Here is a 20,019-nt window from a genome sequence, read left to right on the forward strand (position 1 = left end):
TTAACACTGGCTTGATTTTCCACCATTTTTGAAACGCCATCTCTACCATCTCACATCTAGCGTGAAATGAACCTCTGACCGGGCAAGGACCGTGAATAAGAAGACATCTATGTAACAATCATGTTCGTAAAGCGATATGTTTTTGAGGGATTATTTCCTGGCAGTGACCTTCATTCCCCCTGTGGGTGTGATGTGATTGACACTAAAGTAGCGTGAGCACTGATATGAAAACACTCCACTGGAGCAGGATGAAACAGCAATAAAGTTGAAACTTTGAGAAAACCAAATCAAGGCGTGGTGGTTACTGTGATGGATTATGTAGCTCCGGCAATTTTCACAACAGTGAAAGTTTTTCATACTGTGTGGGACTGAATGACAGCGCTGTAAATTACTTTTTCTTATGGTAGGAAAAGGAGGCCTAATATATCCATTTACAGTACGCTGGCTGGGCTGAGAGCAGTCAACACCAGAGGAAAGTAAAGAAAAAGGTCGACATTGGTGCTAATTTAAAGGGTCAGTTCATCTAAATTACATTAATATATATACTGTGTCACATTTATGGTGTGAACAGCATTGAAAAATTAGGTATGAAAAACCTAGTGGCAACTTTTCCTGTCAGAAACAATGTCCTGGTTACACTACAGTAGATAATCCAGATCTCCCAGTCAACAGTTGTTCACTACTACTTTCTGCTGAAGAAATGAGCAAAAACAGCTCACAGCAACGTCTGCAAATGATCTATAAAGAGACGTGCTGCTGTTGAGTTTTTAAGGTTTTCACTGTTTTGAGCTGCACAAATCAAAATCCAATCAACTCTATTGTTTTGGGTTGGCGACAGAAGTTTTAGGGGTGGATATCTCAAAACTCAAAAAAAAACCTCAAAAAATTTGAACTACTGAGCTGAAATTTGTTGATCAACTGAAAAATAATCAGCATCTACTTTGGAAATCTATTCATCATTTAAGCCATTTTCCAATTTTCTATTTTTCCTTATCTTAAGAGATAATTTCTTGATGTTCTTAATGAAAAAAGTGATCTTTCACTGTTTGCTGACATTTCATAGACCACATGATTGATCAATCGAGAAATTGAGAAAATAATCAGCAGATAAAGCAATAATAAAAACAACCATTAGTTGCAGACTTTCGGCGGAGTTCAGACCAACATTAGCTCTTCATAAAAAAATGCAGCCCTCTTATTCATTTCAGTGGAGCCAGTGTGTTGACGTAGAGAGCTCAAGCAAAACAACGCAGGGTTCAAAAAGTTGAACCTGGTTCAGCAGCTGCAACTTCATCCAATAAGACGCTGCGTCAGCCAAACACATAACATGTTAGTGCACATTCCTGGTATATTACATTGTAACGTGAACGCCGTGTTTCTGCTGTTTACCTCGTGATTGTCCCAACAAAACATAAAACAACAGCTGCTGCAATAACTTTCCAGAGTTGTAAAATCCTGTGTGTGAGTATCACAAACTGCTGTGTTGTGTTTTGGCGTCTGATAAGTGTTAAACGCATTGCTCTGAAGCTCAGACTGGACTTCTCGGATTGTATTTCATTGTCTCATTGGTTCGCGTCCCCGTCGTCGCTTTAACACTGGGCTGATTTTGGTCTGAATGAAAACCTCAGGGTACTGTGTCCAGACACCACTAGGGTTCATGATAAAATAGGCTTGTAATTTGGGTGAACTGATCCTTTAATCATGGATGTACAGCATCAGAGACACAAAGTATCCTAGACAGATCAGCGTTGTTGGACTGATCCTGGTTCATTTTTTCATCTGTTGACGCTGCCCTCTTAAAGATCTCCAGAGGCAGACAGTCAGACTATTACTTGGAATATCTTTTGACCACAAAGAGTCATCATCAGGCGTTGCCTTAATTTGGGTGCATACTAAATTAGTACCAGAGTCACGCGGTACTGAGCTCCACTGTCCAGAGAGCGGGCCTCACATTACTTTTAACACTATTCTGATTTACTGTGGACTTTGGAGAACCTATTGACGTGAAAGCCATTCCCCCCTCCGAGCTAGTCATTTGGCTGGGGGCCAGGGCAATAAAGGTTTGTTAACACAACTAATCAATTTTTCTGTCACACAGCCAGAGCTCTTCCATCCAAAGCAAAGACGGGTTTTAGCTTTTCTGCTAGACGAGAGCGCACAGGAAACAACATAATAATTTACATGTGATGTGTAGAGGGCCTCTGGCATTGGACAGGTATGTTGCATGTGTGACAATAAGGGGGGGGAAAGTAGAAACAGAACAAGGAGGGACATTGCTGTGTAATGCATCAAGGAAGTTTACAGCACGAGTTAAGCCTAATATAGGTCTGCTTGAAATGCATTGAGTTCAGCGAGGGAAGCTGCCATGCTATCTGGGGCTTTCTAGCTAAAAATACAGAGTGGGTGAAGAGGCGTGGAGGGAGCAGACACTGGCCTTGTTATTAATTCCACTTACAAGCTTAACATGCTGTGTGAACTCCAAACAAACAAAGCAAATCCAGCCCTATTACACCAGCCTGACCTCAGCACGGTGATATAATATTTGTCAAGAGTTTTAGTGCGGTTTAGACAGCATCAGTTTTCTAAATGTGTCTAAATTTTTTTTTATATTTGATTCCCTTTTTCTGATGTTTTTGTTACTACTGTAGAGGTTTTATCCAGTTGGCTGTAACCACACCTATGGGTGGGACTGAAAGTGTCAGTACGCTTCAAATAAAGTGCTTGTCGGATGGTTGAACAGTCTCTGAAGCCGCCTCCAAACTAACAAAACTAAAAATCCAACACTCACACCACTTGATGCAAGGTTGGCCGGGTGTGCAAAGGTGTTTTTACCTTAGAGCAAATCTGTGCACTGTTATCTGCATGTGTATGATGCAGCGTGTCTCGCCCCTCTTTATGGCTGCAGGCTTTTCAACACGCCTTAAGGCCTTCAGATGTGGTCTCACCAAATGTTGTAAAAACAAGTCTTTTTGAACGTACCTTCAGACTTTTTCTTCAAAGACACACACCTGAGTCTGTTTGTTTCCTCCGGGCGTGATGAAGAGCCAATTTGGGCTCAAAACTTTGCACTTTTCTTAATGTAATAAAGAATAAATTTTAACAGGAGCAGATGACAGTGTTACGAGTTCTTTTTGGAGGAGCGTAGACTTGAATTCATCCGTGAATAATGGATTAATAAATACCTGTCAAGCGCTGTAAATTTAGAGTTCTGGAGTCGAGTTAAAATCTCAAAGTGTCACATATGTTTTACAGCCTGGAAGTTTTATTTTCACCACAGCGCTGTCACAAGATCCTGCTGGCAACAACAGTCAGATTCACCGTCTGTCAGGTGCTGAAACACTTCACTCCTCTATAAATGTGCGCATTGCAAATTTCAGGATAGTCTTACATCACTTGAGAAAGTCGTGTCTTAACCAATGACGTGTGTTCTTTATTTAGCAGATTCCAATTAACAACTAAAATTACCGCCTCACACTTGTATGCCTCCGCCAACCAGCCGAGCTGCCGTTTACATCCATGTCTGTCCAAACTCGAATAATATTTGTAGCGAAGACTTTGAAGGAATTTAATAAAACGTATTAAATTCGACCTTTGACCACTAATCAGTTCATCCTTGAGTCCAAGTTGACATTTGTGCCAAATTTGAAGAACTTCCCTAAAGGTGTTCCTGAGATATTGCGTCCACAAGCACGGAATGGACGGAAAACTGAAAACATAATGCCTCAGGCCACAGCTGTTATTATGAAAATTGAACATCTGACACTGAAGCTTCACGCTGTCACTGTGAAGTCTCACTCCTATAATTCTGTTTGTGTATGAAGAACAAACAATACGTCTCCTCTGTGAGCAAATTATCAAACTGTTCACAGTCTGATGGAAAGAAGATAACAGACCACGCAGTTCTTATGCTGTATTGGCAGGACATTGACTGATGGACAGTGTGTTGAGGAGCGGGCCGACCGAGAATCGATCAGCTGCCAGTTTGGTTAAAGTCTGATGAGCTCCACTGCAGAAGGTCACACAGTTGGTCAGTCACTCTGCTGCAGAGGGATTAGACGGCGATGACTAACATGATGGATAATGACGGTTACAGATGGCAGAGGAAAGGTACAGAGAGCGAGGAAGGGCACCAATTTAGTTTGAAGTGAGTAAAGAGAATTTAGGTGGAATGCTACAGAGGTCATATAAGGTTTAATTTAAATCATTTCATGGTAAACAGTTAGTAATGACAAATTATGCTCCTTACTTTTAAACATAAAAACCATTTTGCGGGAGTTTATGGGTGAACAATATAGATAAAATCCTCTATCATGCTACATAACAATATCAATATATATTATGATATTAAAAACATCTGTAAAATCAATTGAAAAATTGTTAATGGATAAAATAACCAGACAGAAATGTCTGTTTCTGGGCTGTTTCCAGCAAATTACAGACATAACAAACTAGCTTTTTGAAGAGATATTCATCACCTGCCATAGTCTTCCATGCATTTATAACAGAATTAATGACTCAACTTGCTATTATTTGACATTATCACCATTAAATAAATGTATTAGTCTGCCATATTATTATAGTTCAAAATCAATCATCAACTATTTGTTGCAGCTCTATTTCTGTTAATCAATTTGTTGTTTTTCATTATATTAGTTTCTCAGTGGGACTTGCATGTTGTTTGAGCGCCCTGCAGACTTGAAGGGTTCAGCCAAAACCCTAAGTCCCCAGCAAGTAATTAACACAGTTAAAATACCTCAGTAAGTATATTGTTGTTGATAAAAATAAAAAAAACCACAGTAAATGTTTCTTTGCTGAAATCTGTTGTGTGTAATTTGTTTTCGTGAGTCACGTAGCATCAAAAGAAATCACTTGGTGTAGTTTGGTCACCAACAGTTAATGAGCTTAATATTTCTTTGTTTTAGTGTTTTCTGGAGCTTGTTACCACAATGTTGGCTGTGGGAGACGTTATTTAATTCTGTTGTTGACAGATTAAACAGCTAGTTGAAGCCAAAAGTGCCTCATTCATCACACAACACAAGAGAGAGCTCGTATTCATCAAGAAATAAGACATTAGGAAAAAAAAAAATGCTGTTACCATTGTCAAAGTAGATGACGGTAGAGTTTCTGGAGACACTGGGGTCAAAGTTCGCCATCAGTGGAGCGATGTACTGTGTAGCTGTTAGCATCCGGTGGACCACATCACCAGTATAGATGAACCCTGAGGGATAAAAAGACAAAACACACAACATATAACTGTCTGCACCCTTGATTGTAATGTAGAACAGAAATCCAACCTCAGAAGTTTTAACACTGCAACAATGTGTGATGTTCAATGTGTCGTACATGTTTTCATTAAGTGTTTTAAGGTGGATTCGTCCTTTAGCAACTCATAAAAACAGACCGTCTTTCCCTCCCTCTATAAATCTGTTATCAGCGACAGCATCTTTCAGGAAGACAACAAGACTGCCCTCCAGTCCAAAGTTAAAAGCTCCTCATTAAACAACACCGATCACTTCTTTATCTGTCTCTGGCCTTGAGCTGCAGGCTGCTTCAGCTAGAAATGCAGATTAATTAGCGCTATTATCTTCCATCAAAAACAGAAGGGCAAATCATAGGGGCTTTGGAGAAAGATATGCTGAGTGAGCAGATATATATTATCATGGGGTTACGAGCCAGACTTCCTCATCCTCCACCGATGTACTTCTCTCCCTCCTCCTGTGTATGTGTGTGTGTGTGTGTGTGTGTGTTTTTACTCAAATCATCAATCATGGATGTTAACGAAGAGGGCATGACAACAAAAAGGGATTGTTAACTTTTCCAATTTATGTGCCCCTTCAACAAGGCACAAAAAGATCCCTCCACAGAGAGAGAGGGAGACGTGCTCAGTCAACACAAACTAGAGCTGCATCATTTAGCAGCCTGTAAACACGGTTATTAATGGACTCCAGAAAAGGGGGAAAATGCCCACTATTCATCACAAGGGAACAGTCCATGCATAAAGAATTTGCACTGATGACAACAGAATCAAACAGCTTCTTAATTTCCCTTCTGACAAAGTTTAGCATAGTCAGCCGCCATTTCTAGATTAATTCAAAGCTTTTGTTTCTCACTCTGGCTTTGCCTGGATTGCAAAAATGTCCACCAAATCTCGTAGCAAGTTTTTTAGTCACAACAAAGGGAAAACATGGTGTCTAGCTGAGACAATGTCATGCATCCAGTGTAATTTACCTTTGAAGAGCAGTATGAAGAATTACAAAAACACATAAAGTGACAGTATCTTAAAATAAGTGGACTCAAGGCGACTCTTGTAACAGACAAAGGGGCATTTATTTTTTGTCTAATGTTGCAACTTTTGTCATGATGAACATCGAGAAACTGTGGGATTTTTATGATGATGAAGAGGGTTTAGATTGGTTTTTATCTACTAGTGTAGCAGATAGATGATACAGCGACCGTGGTGTTCTTATTTAATTGTTTTTGATTGTTCTTGCTGTAATGTTCTTTTATTTTCTGTAAAGCATGCTCTACGTATGAAATGTGCTATATAAATAAAGTTGCCTTGTCTTCAAGGAAAAATCTGTGAGTATCAATATTTAAATCTGAGCATTAAGTTTTGCAAATTTTAAGAAATAGTTACATGATAAGATTGATACTGCCCTCAGACATGAAAGTGGTATCGATCTTCTCATTTATTCCGCAAGAATAAACATATTTCCCAAAATTTCAAACTATTTTTTTTAAGTCACTGTCAGCTCTCCAACTAAAGACCAGAACAATCCAGAAATCATTCTCTTGTGAATGGATCTCTTTGCTTTTTGGGTGAACTTCTAGAGAAATACAGCATATAAAGTAGCTGCCTGAGGCATGTTGAGGGGGAAAAAACCCTTGCTAAGAAAAAAAAATGAATTTGGGAAAAAATCTCACTGAGGCCAGACCTAAAAACTCCCATTTCATGTCACCATATGTCTTCTCATACAGTGGGAGGGCTATAAAAACACATCTATCATACTGGAAACCAGGAGCAGAGCATACCATGAGGGAAATCAATCTTCCCCTGAAGACCTACCTGCTCAGAATTACCTCTATATAGAGCTCTGTCAGCACACACAGTGAGACGAGCAGGAGGAGGCAGTGAAGACGTGACTTTATTTTGTTGTGTAAAGTCCTGACTGTACAGAAGGAGTGAATGAGATAAAAGATATGGTCTATAGGGCTCAATAGGAGGAGTTGCCATGGTTACAGTTAGTTTTAATCCCATCGAAAATGTCAAATATGTTCAAAAAATAAAAAAATAATGAAGATAATCTTTAGTTGTAGCCCCCTACTGCCTATAAATGCTAAATGGGGGATTAAAGTAAAGTGATACCCTGTTTTTAAATAGCAAATCTTGGTGTTATTATGGATTCAGACCTTAACTTTATATAGTCACATCAAGTCTATAACAAAGTCAGCCTTCTACCGTTTCAAAAACATAGCCAGAATCTGAGGATTCATGTCCAAACAAGACCTGGAAAAACTCATCCATGCCTTTATCTTCTGCAGGTTAGACTACTGTAACGCTCTTTTTACAGGTCTCCAAAGAAAAGATATCAGACAGCTCCAGCTCGTTCAGGATGCAGCTGCCGGACTTCTTACTAGAACTAAACAAGCTGAACACATTCTCAGATCTCGACGCTGGCTCCCGGCGAGTCACAGAACTGATTTTAAACTATTGCTGCTAGTTTATAAATCACTGAACCGTTTTGGGGACCAAATATGTCTTTGACTTGCTTTCACACTGTGAACCCTCGAGATCTCTCAGGTCTTCCGGGACTGATCGACTAACTGAGTCAATATAAAACAGGGTGAGGCAGCTTTTAGTTATTACGCCGCTTATTGTTGGCACAAACTTCCTGAGAATCTGAGAAACGTGCCAACACTAACTACTTTTAACTCCGGGCTAAAATATTTTACGTTATCTTAAATCTTGATGCAAAATGGTGAACGCTTCATTTTAGTTTGTGAATTCTGAACACTTTTAACCAGACAGAGGTTTAATTTTCACTTTGATTTTTATCTTACCTATGCGTATTTGCTGTCTTGCTTTCTATTCCATTTATTTGTTGTATTTTTATGCCTTTAAATGTCATTTTATGCCTTATGTAAAGCACCTTGAGTTGCTGTTGTGCAGGAAATGTCTTATACAAACAAATAAACTTGCCTTGCCTTGCAAATGTTCACAATCTCTCAGAAAAATCAGCAAATATTCACAAGCTGTAGAACGGTATTCAGGTCGGCCCTCCTTTTGGTGCTTCCAGCACATAAACACAACACAGCAGATAAAGACGCACTCGCCCTATGTTATGTCATGGTATATGAATATAAAGTGAACACAAAATAGTGAGGCTGTGTTGTTGAGTCTACCTGTCTAAATCGAGGTAAACATAAATGCCATGGTCAAACAAAGAGCTGTACGCTCAGTCGCTGCTGGTGACTTCACGGTTGTATGATGCTGCGTCGGCACTTTCACATCCTTTATCTGATTGCACGGCGCACGCTGGGCTCGACACAAGTGACTTCCTCTAAACCAGCCTCTATACATTCCATCTCATCTCATATTTACCCAACATTCGCTTCTTCTTTTTTTAATCTCTCCTTGCTCTTTCTCTCGGCTTTTCTTTGTTCTGCCCACTTCAGTATGTCTTTCCCCTTTCCCTTTCAGCCTACAGAAAGCTTTAGAAAGCTCTCAACCAAACACACACACATATACACACTCGTCTGCACACACACAAAGCCGTGTGTCGACGGGTTTTTATTTCTGATGCTGCTTTCTCCACAGACCTTACCAGCAATCTCTTGAAAACACAATACAACTTATTTGACAGTCTAAAGAAAATCAGACAGCCTCTCAATACACTAAAGAAGTGAGAGCCGCAGGGCAACTTGGTAGAGAGGCAATTCATTCATTATGGCCATCACTTTAAGCAGAGGGAGACCAGACAGAAGACGGAGGAGGGATACCAGCGGGAACAACAGATATACAATGAGAGGAGAAAAGAAAAGAGAGGAGCTTGAGGCTGAGAAAGAGGGTTTAAGAAGGTGAGATGGAGTGAAAGCTTAAAAGGTCTGATAGGTAGGAGGGATACAAGACGGATAAGTCTTTCCTTGACAGGCTATGTTTATGTGTGCTGCTACCCAAAAGTGCTGGACTGTGTATGTCCAAGAAAAACATGAGCAGGAATTAGCAGTCCCACTAGACTAAAGCTTCACTTTATTGGACACTGTGTTTAGATAAGGTCTTTGTTCCTTCATACTGAGCTGTGTTTAATTTACAGGATATTTTCTGTTTATCACAGCTGTTCGGAGCCGTGAAGAGCCAGGACCAGATCGCACGCACACCCACGGTTTATTTAGTCTTTTGTCTTTTAAATAAGAAGCTAGGAGGTTTATATCTAAATTAAATGTCTGGTTTTTAGGCCCTGTATTGCTGATTGATACAAAACTGTCCTGAGTCAGCCTGTGCTGAGTCAAGCATGTCTTACCTAAGAAAAATCCTTACACAGCACATTATGGTTTTATGTTTCACAACAGTGACGTCTTTGGAATATTTCTGAAACTGGCAACAGTCACCACCATCACTGGACAGACCTAAAAAGTGAAAACTTCATTAGTCCAGAAAAAACAAATGAAAAGTCTCAACTTTTTTGGTCTTGGACATGAAACAGTGTCAAACCAGTGACCCTTTTTTAATACCAGTCTCCTAGAAATTGAGTTTATATACTTGTTATTTGTTTTGCCAAATGAGTTTTGAGGGAGACGTATTTCCTGCTTGGATTATGTTCAGTAGCAATGTTTTTTTTTTTTTTTTTAGTGCAATGTTTTTGTACTGCATGCAAGTCATACAGAGGTGGTCAGGGTTTAAGCCCTCGCTTTTGTCTTGCAGGGAGCATTTTTATATACGTTCACCTCAGGTTTTGGAACTTTGATCGTGTTTAACGTAGACATCCGACATCATAATAGCATATAAATAACTGAAAATCACAAAAAGCATGTTATGTCCCCTTTAAGGAGGGAAGGGAAGGCACCATGGTGCTTCAACCAATGTCTTCTTTAAACAAGAAGACATTTCTCTTGCCTTAACCAAATACTGTGTGAGCCTAAACATAAACCATAAACATGTTTAATCAGTTTTAAGTGCTTTGAGTGTTTATTGTATTGCAAGAGCAGATATAGTAGGTAAACTAATTAAAGATGTTTTTCAGTGAAACAGTGAATATTTTGCAACTTGGGAGATATGCTTAGTAAAAACTTGCCTCATTATGTTGATTAAATGTAATTTAAGGGGCATTAGGTTTCTCTTAAACATATTTGCCGGTCCTAATTAGCAGGATATAAGTATAAGTTTTAAGTTCTGTTGCTTGTCATTGGTTGCACTTCTCCAGTTGTTTAATTAGAGGCCTGAAGAGGTCCTATGGAATAAACTGCTGCACTGAAACTTGATCTCTTGGTAGTGGAGCAAAGACAACATCACGCTGTCTGATCCAGTTTACTCTCATGTGCTCCTTTAAGTTTCTGCTTCACACGTGTTTTGTGTTTGGCTCCTCATATGTAAATTCTTTTGATCACAAATGAGCTAGTTAACAACATACAATACCTATAATTTGATTTTTAAAAGGTTCGTGTGCTCATGTTCATGTCTTAATGCGTGTGTTTGTATTCTGGTTGTGAATTGTGACAGCTGGTCTAGTCGACAGCATGCCACAGCTGGATATCCGTCAACACAGCTGCTGGTGGTGAGATCGTATATCATCATATTCACAGTCTCTACATGCCGAGCCCTCCACACACACTCTTCAACACACACCGGACCACAACCAACTTGTCAGTTCACTACAAGAGCGACAGTACGCTGACAGTCACTTTGAACCCCCACAAATCACAGTTTTTGGAACATATTGTCACAACTGTATGAATAATTTTACTCTTTGTTGACATTTTCCATTTATTTTCACCTTATTCCTACACATATCTTAATGTATTCTGTCTATTTTCATTGTCTTGTTTCATTGTGGCTTTTAAGCAGCTACAGTCTGTTGAAGTGACTTTATTACAACAGGCATTTGTAAACAAGACAATATGAAAGGGGGTTTTAAACATGTACAAAAATGCAAAAAACTCAATTGTATTAAGATTTTTTATGTCTGTAATTGAGTTCTAAAGCCTTATTGTTTTTAAATGAAAAGAAGAGATTGTTTAACCTGTTTTCAATACAAATCAACTTGAAGATATAAACTCTAATTTCTGTAATAATCTTCCCACACTGGATGTTTTTCTCAAATATTTTGAACATGTAAGACTCGATGGAGACTTTTTGCAGTGTGAATCACATTTTACTGTATGCGAAAACCACAAAAGTGAACTTAGACCTCAAGTGTTTGACGAGGCTTCGCGCCAACCCCATCTTGTTGGCCACATCGTAAACGTGTTTGAAAACTGGCTGCTGCGCTGTTTAGAAAGTAACTGTAACTGTGAAAATAAAAAACAAAAATGTAACTGTAACTCTGCCGCTCTTCCATCGCACAATCTCTCCCTGCCGAGTTTAAGCGTGGGTACCAAAAAGGAAAAGAAAATATTTGCTGGAGTAAAAACAGTGACTTGCAATGAAACCGGGGAGAAAGGATGGTACAGTGGGGAGAGGAAGACGAGCTGACAGATAGGCCCTGAAAAGGAGGGATATGAGGAGGGCGTAGTGGAGACAAAGCCCCAGAGGCCTGCAGGCGGCAGATAGCTTCCTCCTCCTCCTCCTCCTCCTCCTCCTGGGTCCCATCCCTCCATCTCTGTCTGGAATGCAAATTCTCATTATCTCCTCTGTGCTAGCAGCGAGCAGCGCCTGAGTCCGTCCATTCCTCCTCACCAGCATCCAGAACGTTTTTAAAGCCAACTCAACGTTGCCAGTGATCGAGGATCAAGTGGGGAAAATGAGACAGTGATGATAATGATGATAAGAGACACGATGGATTTTTTTCTTTATTATTCCAGTGGCAGTTGAACGCAGAGCACAGCATCTCTGAAATAGTTGGGTAAGAGCTGGGCTTTAGTCTTTGATGTGATAATAGCTAGTTGGGGTGTTGTGGTTTCGCCGTCAAGACTCAAGTGGAAAATTGCCTCGCACACTCTGGCAAACACGTCTGCTTCGTCACGTGTGTAACCCACACATACACATCGACTATACTGATATCCATGTGTATCAGGGTGTGCTAGGCCACTTGGCCGAGGTAATTCTGTTTCCCAGCCAAACCCATCGGTCTGGTTTCTCTTCCAGTTAAGTCTGGTGTGGAACTGGTGGTGCTGATTGTTGGGAGTGGTTTGTTTTTTTACCCCTCCAGTCTAGCAGTCTATCCTGCAGAGGTGAGCACTGTAAATGCTTTGGTATCAGGCCGACTGCTCGACTGGTGGTTTTGTACTGTGGTTTGTGCCAGACGAGGCTTTTTAACCCTGGATCTTCTGATTTAGTTCGGGAATTCCCAGAAACAACGTCTAAAAGAAATAATTCATTGTTTGGTTCTTCTCAGTATTCAGGGGTGGGATCTTTTTGTACAGTGGCCACATTCACAGGTACACCAAGTACCAGAGACACATGCAGACACACACTTTCTTTTCTTTCTTCTCCCATTTCATAAATGCCAAGACTCCAGACTCATTTTATAAATCTTACCACATTCCCTCCAAAACCCCAGAGCAATAAAAACTGTCTGTGTACAGCATATACAGTATATCCAATAATAACACTAATAGCTATTATTGAGAGAACAAAGTCGAAGAACAGTGTTCACTTACCACCAGTTGCCACGGTGATTTCACGCAGGAAATGTCCATAAAAAGGGAAATCGAAGGACAGATTAACTCTCTGTGAGGGGAAAAACAGACAGATGACCCTGGTCAGACAGATAGAGGTGGAGGAGGATCAGAGGAGAGACTGTTTCTTTCAAAAACAACAAGGATTTAGAACAGGAAGAAAATGTGGAAAGAAACACAGTGAAGTATATCTGCTCTGCTTTGTGGTCATTTCAGATAAGAAACATAAAACAGAGATCTGAAGAGGAATGTATATGTGTATATAAGAAAAATATGCACATGACCTTTAACACATATTAGTATGAGAGGAAAGGAAAATCATATCCTCCTAAAAATATCACAATTTCAAGAAAGTAATCATGTCCTCATTACAATAAAACACTAAATGTATGTTGATTAATGAAGGGTAAAGCACCTCTTAAGACCCTCATGACTAAATACCTATTTACATACTGTACAGTTCACTGTATATATATATAGATCTCTATTTTATGGAAGCCCAATTCTGCCATAACAAAAAATAGATGAAAAGTTAGCGATGACAAAAATAAAAATACTTGTGGTAAGCCAGAACTATGAGATAATAAGTAAGTCTCTAAGTAAAACATTATATAAGTTAAAAAAATATCATATCAAAACATTCTCCTTTTCATTGAATCATAGTAAACTAAAAATTAGTAAACAAAAAAGGAATGAACAAAATAGAGAACAAGACAGCAAGTCTATAAAGTATGTCTAAAATTATAATATAAAATTTTCATCTTTATCTTTCAAACTTTTCAGTTTTTTTCCTTTTTCCCGTCAGAATTTGTCTTCCATATCATCCGCAAATATGTTCAGTGTTGACAGGAATTAACAGAAAATAAAATGAGATTTAAGATACGTATTATAAAATTACTCTTGGTCCAATGCACAACAATTGCTCATGAACATTACCGCAAAACATGGCTTTTGTATTCATTATTTTATCCCAGGATTGAATATGCTACAGTCACTTCACACTGCTGCCAGAAAACGTTATGGAGAAGGACAGTCCACAGTAAACAAGCTATTATACATGATCCTAGATTATGCCTGAGGGAATACTCCTGTGGCAAACCGCGCTGAATCTCACAAACTGTATGGCCAATCCACAGCTTAACTTTTCCACAATGCTGTGATGAAGTTGACCTCTGCGGCTGTGTTTTGTTTTACGACCTCATTGGCCAATTTCTCTCAGTGTCGGGGGCCAGAGTGCTGGCCAGAGCAGTGCCAGGAAGCTCTCTGCAATTCCTGTTCCAGTACTCAGACTTTTATGCATTTTCTCAAGACTTTAACTGCCATCATAATAAACTGTATTTATTTAAAATGTTACTCTGCTGACACAGTGGCTGAATTTCAGCACAGATGGTTTTCACTTCTTCTCGCAATACAATCTCACAATCAAATTATGCAGGCAAGATTTCCATATCTGCTTGGCCGCCCATCGAATTGGGAGATGCATTTATCGATTTTTACAGACAGAGCCAAAGTCAGAGAAACCTCCCACGTCCGTCCTATATTATTTGGAAGAAAAGCCTCGCCTCATAGCCAGGTTGTTCTGTGGCTAAAAAAGAATAGCTTGCCTCCAATTGTATGCTCCAATCCATCATTACACGACAGAAGGTAGATGAGCAGAATGCACAATGTGGGACTCTATTCTGTTTCCTCGCCAGCTATTGTTCATCCTGGGTGCTTTTTTTTTTTAAGTCTGTGACTGCCCTGCTTGCTGGCATGCTGCTCTGTCTCTCCAGTCAGTCTGCTGCTGCCTTGTGTGACTTCATCAGTATGCACCTCACATGGGTCACCTGCCTGTGCAGAGGTGGAGGGAGGCGAGCTTTTAAACTTGCAGCTCCTTCACCGTGTTTCAGTCTTATCTCCGTGTTTTTAATGGTAGAAATTAAAAAAATATATATATACTGTAAGCCCACAGCGCAAAGTCCTTCAAGTCATGGCTTTCAGATGAAATATTATCGAACACTGACTGTGATACTCCTCTCTGTCAATATACGGGTAGCGGTCAATCTATCAGTTGGGGCTTGAGGGTGTAGCCACGGTCGAGTTTTCCTCAATGCTGCTGTACTGTAATTCATATTTTAGCAAAACGTTTGTGTTTACTGAGAAATATGTACACATACAGCGTACACAAAACAAAATATGCACAGGAATACCAAGAAGACGTATCTCTACTTTGTGTTGCTGCCACTGGTTTTATCTTTCTGTTTATCTTGAAGCCCGCATCAGTTACTAAACTAACCGGCTCGGTCAGAACTGGTTTCTGAACACTGATCGGCATCATGTGTGTGTGAACATGTGTGTACTCGAGACAATGGGATCTACAAATGCAGATCAGTATTAGTAGGAACAATTGAAACAGTTTTGGTTATATAAGTTATATTTGGTAAGGTTCATTATTAAGTAAACAATTCATAATAAGATTTATATATGATTGGTTTTCACACACAGTTCAATTAACTAGTTAAAGAATACTAAAAGCACAACTATTTCTCTCTCATTGACAAATATAGAATCTATGAAAATGCAAATATTAATTTCAGAAGTTTAATTGCTATACACAAGATGTGTCCTACTTCCCTGAAAAGTCTATTCTCAGTGTGTGTGCACTGGAGGTTTCCCATTTCTGCATCACACTTGTGTAACAGTGTTTTCAAACCTGCCTTGTTAGACCGGTTGAATCGTACTCTAGTTCATTTTCCTCTTGGTGTGATTCGTTTGGGCAGGTCTGAACACTGCAATCGTACTCGGGTGTGAAACAAAACAACTGTATGGAGACCCTTTGAGGAAGTGGTCTCGGTCTCAAATGAATTCTGGAGCGGTTTGTTTTTGGTGGGAACGTGATCCGTCTTCAATCCGACCCAACTACAAGGCGTACTCTGCCAGTTTGAGCTAAACGGCTACTGTAGCCAGGTACGCCTTACATATCGCAATGCAGATGAGCTCGTTGCTACAGTAGCAACGAGCAGGAGAATAAATGAATGAATCAAGATCCGACCTGGATCCAGTGTTTATGTTCTTGCTCCTGCCCCAGACACAACTAACCAATGAGCAGAGTGAACAATCTCACGTGGTGTTTAGTGATGCGTTTTGGTTCGCTTAAATTTTTTCTGTGTGAAAAGAAACGCAACATGTTCAGCAACTCAACCACTGATTCGGACCAGAGCAAACAACGCTATATGTTTAGAAAGCCCCGAGTTGCATACTGGACCACAGTTGGCTCCAAACTAGTTGTGATGTCACAAATCATGGTCTTTCATACACCCCTTTAACTCAGATTTAAGGTGAGCACGGAGAAACTTTCCACTCTCGGCAGATGAATGTGAAAACAGTCCTCTGATGTCAAACTCTGCTCATACATCATTCTGCACAGTGAATCTCAAACCTCCAACTGAAGGAGAAATAAATAAAACTCTTTTTTTTTTTTAAATGGAGGGGAACTTTAAATTTGCCAAGACTAAAACCAAAAATCACCAGCTTAAACGCTTAACTCTTAAATTCAATATCAAGTAAATCCCCTCTCATGTCATTTGTTGACTTACCGCTGCTTGTCTGTGTGTGTTGGACAGAATCCCGTGGATCTTCACTTTCTCCTTGTCCATCTGCTCGATATTTACCCACAAGTCCTTGCTCATCTGATCTGCTGGGCCGTATGTTTTTGATGTGTAGTAGTTGTGATCTGTATCCTCCTATAGAAATAAAAAAAACAAACAGAGGTAACAAAGGTAATTTAGAGGAATGTAATACAGCTTGAGGAACGAGTGGATTTCGCTGTGTTGCTCTGTGAATTAATCTGATGGAGTCTGTTCTCTTATTATACTGTATACAGTGTACTGAATATAAAAACAACTTTATAAAGAGATACCCTGCAGGTCATTGTTCCTCTAAACTACTATGAGCTCAAATTACATTCAAAGCTAATACACTGTTAGCTGCAATTTCTCAAAACAATTTAAACCTTTACTCAAACAGAAAACTTACACGCAGTGCAACTCAATAATAGAATATTTTCAATTTTCCTGCAGAACAAATTACCTGCTAAATTAGATTATGTGGCAATTAAAAAAAAAAAAAATCCCCATTATTTGTGTGTGTGTGTGTGCAGACGTGCTGCGTGTGCATTTTCTTTGTCTTTTCATTCAAGTCTCTTTCATTAGGGCGCAACGAGCACATGAAGTGGTTTTAATGTGTACTAATCAAATTACAAAAACAAGAAACCAATCAAGCTAAACATCTTTCACTCTTAAAAAAAAAGCCCCAAGCAGACTGCAAAGTCAGGATTGCCTTTTATAAGAGAAACATTCATGGAGTTTTATAAGCCATGCAGGAGAGGCTTGTCTGCTTTTATTGTTTCCTGTACAGAATTAGGAAGAATGCTCGTGTCGCGAGCCTCCCGTTGCTTGTCTCTTTCCCTCTGGGTCTAATAAGATACCTTACAGCTGTGTCTTTTATCTAAAACATTTTTAAAGTTGATGTTTTGCTGGATGGGGCGTCGGGGATAGTGTACACTGCTTCTAACTGTGATCTTACTAATAGGAACTCACACAGATCTGTGAATACTTTGATATATTGGAGGTATTATTCAGAGCTACTGCGCTTTGCTTGTCAAAGGCCATGAGACAAACATTAATTAAAGCACAATCCTTCCCTGTTCAGTTCAATTTGCTTCAAGGATTCATATTTCCCTCATATTTCCAATCTAATACCTCTACACAACATTAAGCCTGGAATATAAGACAGAGAGATAATGTTTCAGGCTTAGCAAAGCCGCTGCGGGATTGATAAATATCATAATTCCAAAGGGGGTTCAGCCATATAGGTGGTATTGCTTTTGATTAATTTGTAGATTTAAACAAACATTGCCAGGAGCCTTTCATCACAGCTTAAAGTGGAGACAAATTGTGTCAGGGAGCCTCCAGGCAGCCTCAGTCAGCACATTACGTTCAGAATAGAAAACAAGGGCAGTTGTAAAAGGAGCAGACACAAAAGCGAAGGCTGTAAAGTTTCCTGCTAATCAGCACAAGATGTTTTTGTCTTGAGGAGAAAGTCTAGGGAGATAGGAGCTCCTCAGAGGTGAAAGGGGCCAGCTGGTGGTTCTTTCCCTTCTTTCGGGAAGAGTGAAGCGGAAGGTGGGCAGGGTGCCATCGTCCAGCTGGGTGTAGGTGGACATGAAGCTGTGAGGGCTTTTCAGGACCACAGCAAACACAGTACAAGGAGCAGAGACACTGTCACACACACACACACACACACACACACACACACACAAGTACAAAAGAGAATACAGAGAGTTTTCTTGTGATAGGTTGTGAGAGAAAGGTTGCGACAAAATGTGCCAGCATTTTCATATTCCTCCAATCTAGTGGCTTAACAAGCACTTTCACTTTAACTAGAGCTGCAATGATTTGTCAATAATTGATTAGTTGCCAAATATTCAATTAATAGCCAAGTATTCTGATTAATCAATTAATCATTTTGAGTCATTCTTTAAACGTTAAATCTGAATTTTTGATAGATTATTATAAAGGAAAATCAGCCTTTATGTTTAATACTGTGTTAATGCAAACTCATGCATTTGTAGTACAGTATATTTAATAAAACACAAGAAGCTAATTTCTACATATTTTGCATTTACTGTATTAAGGCTCCAACTAAAAATTATTTTCATGACTGATTAATCTGCTGATTATTTTCTTAATTAAATGATTAATCGTTTTCTCTATAAAATAGCAGAAAATAGTGAAAAATTTCTTAGAGCTCATGGTGACGTCTTCAAATATCTTGTTTTATCTGATCGACAGTCCAAAATCTGAATATAATCAGTTTACTTTCATGTATAACAGAGAAAAGCTTCAAATCGTCACATTTGAGAAGCTGCAACCAGCAAATTTCTGGCGTTTTTTGCTTAAAAAACACACACACAAACACAAATCTATTGGGATAAGTTACACTTGATCCTCACTCAGTAGATGCCTGAGGTGCACTAAAACGCTCAGAGGAGGTTAATGGAGGATAGATGGCCACATGATGAAAGGGTGAGAGGAGAGAGAGGGACTATAACCCCGTCATCCTGTAAGAAAATGGGAGTGGAGAAAACAAATATCTGGCTGTAGACTGCCAAAAAAAAAAAAAAAAAAAAGATTCATTCTCATCTCAGACAGAGAGCTGCCCACTTCATTAATACTGCAGTATACTGAGACCTGGATGTCTGGTGCCAACATGTTTTCACTCCTAAATGGCTCAATAATACAGGAGAGATCTTAAATAAAAGGAATTTATCGCTTCGCCTTTATGAGATTATTCTGGATGTTTTGAAATGTTTCTTTAAGCTGATACTGAAGAGGAAGTCGTGCCTGTGATTCACTTAGACAGGATGATAGTGTTTGGCAAAACAAATAAATAAAAGAAAAGTACACTGAAAACTGTAATCCCCTCAACTGCAACCATGTCTCTGCTCCTGAGAAAATACAATTTCACGTATGCACAAGGAGTATTTGAGCCTTGAATAAATGTTCCAGTGTGTTGGGATTAAGCTGCCTTCCTCATATTTATTTTTCCCAAGAGTGTATCATCCTGCACATACACACACACACACGTGCGTGCCCCGGTTAAATCAGACTGAGGCATGTTTGAAAGAGCATTAAAAGGACGCCTTCACTCATGTGTGCAGCTCTTCATCAGCTGTTAATGCCTGTGATCCATTATTCATCGTCCTGTCTCCTGCCAGTTGTAGCAGTTTGATGGTATTGGTGTGTGTGTGTGTGTGTGCGTGTGTGTGGTGAAACTCAACAATGTGAAATCACAAACTGGTCTGTGCTGCACCAGACAACTTCTAATTCATTTTAACCTAAGGATGGATACTTTACTATGAGCCAGTTAGTTAGTTTTTACTTCCTTGTCTTGCCAAACATTTGGTCCATCACATGAGATTAAAAGTACCTGTTGGACTGCAATTAATGATTATTTTCATTATCGATTAATCATTTAATCTATGAAATGCTAAAAACATTGTGAAAAAAGTGCCAATCACAATTTCTCAGAGCACATGGTGATGTCAGTTTGCTTGTTTTGTCTTATTAACAGCCCCAAACCTTAAGATATTCAATTTACTGTCATATTTCAGAAGCTGTAACCAAAGACTATTTGACATTCTTG

At 39.4% G+C, this 20,019-nt stretch overlaps 1 protein-coding gene across 1 annotated transcript in view; it reads right to left on the reverse strand.

Annotated features, from left to right (window-relative positions):
* Positions 1-20,019, reverse strand: part of plxdc2b (plexin domain containing 2b) — a 108,888-nt gene that overhangs the window by 31,795 nt on the left and 57,074 nt on the right. The window contains exons 3-5 of the mRNA XM_042399620.1: positions 16,410-16,556; positions 12,817-12,886; positions 5,096-5,218 (exon numbers count right to left, since the gene is read on the reverse strand). Of these exons, the coding sequence (XP_042255554.1) occupies positions 5,096-5,218; positions 12,817-12,886; positions 16,410-16,556 (340 nt within the window). The remainder of the gene's footprint in view (positions 1-5,095; positions 5,219-12,816; positions 12,887-16,409; positions 16,557-20,019) is intronic.

The sequence above is a fragment of the Thunnus maccoyii genome, chromosome 21 (assembly GCF_910596095.1).
Source record: "Thunnus maccoyii chromosome 21, fThuMac1.1, whole genome shotgun sequence".
NCBI classification, from domain to species: domain Eukaryota; kingdom Metazoa; phylum Chordata; class Actinopteri; order Scombriformes; family Scombridae; genus Thunnus; species Thunnus maccoyii.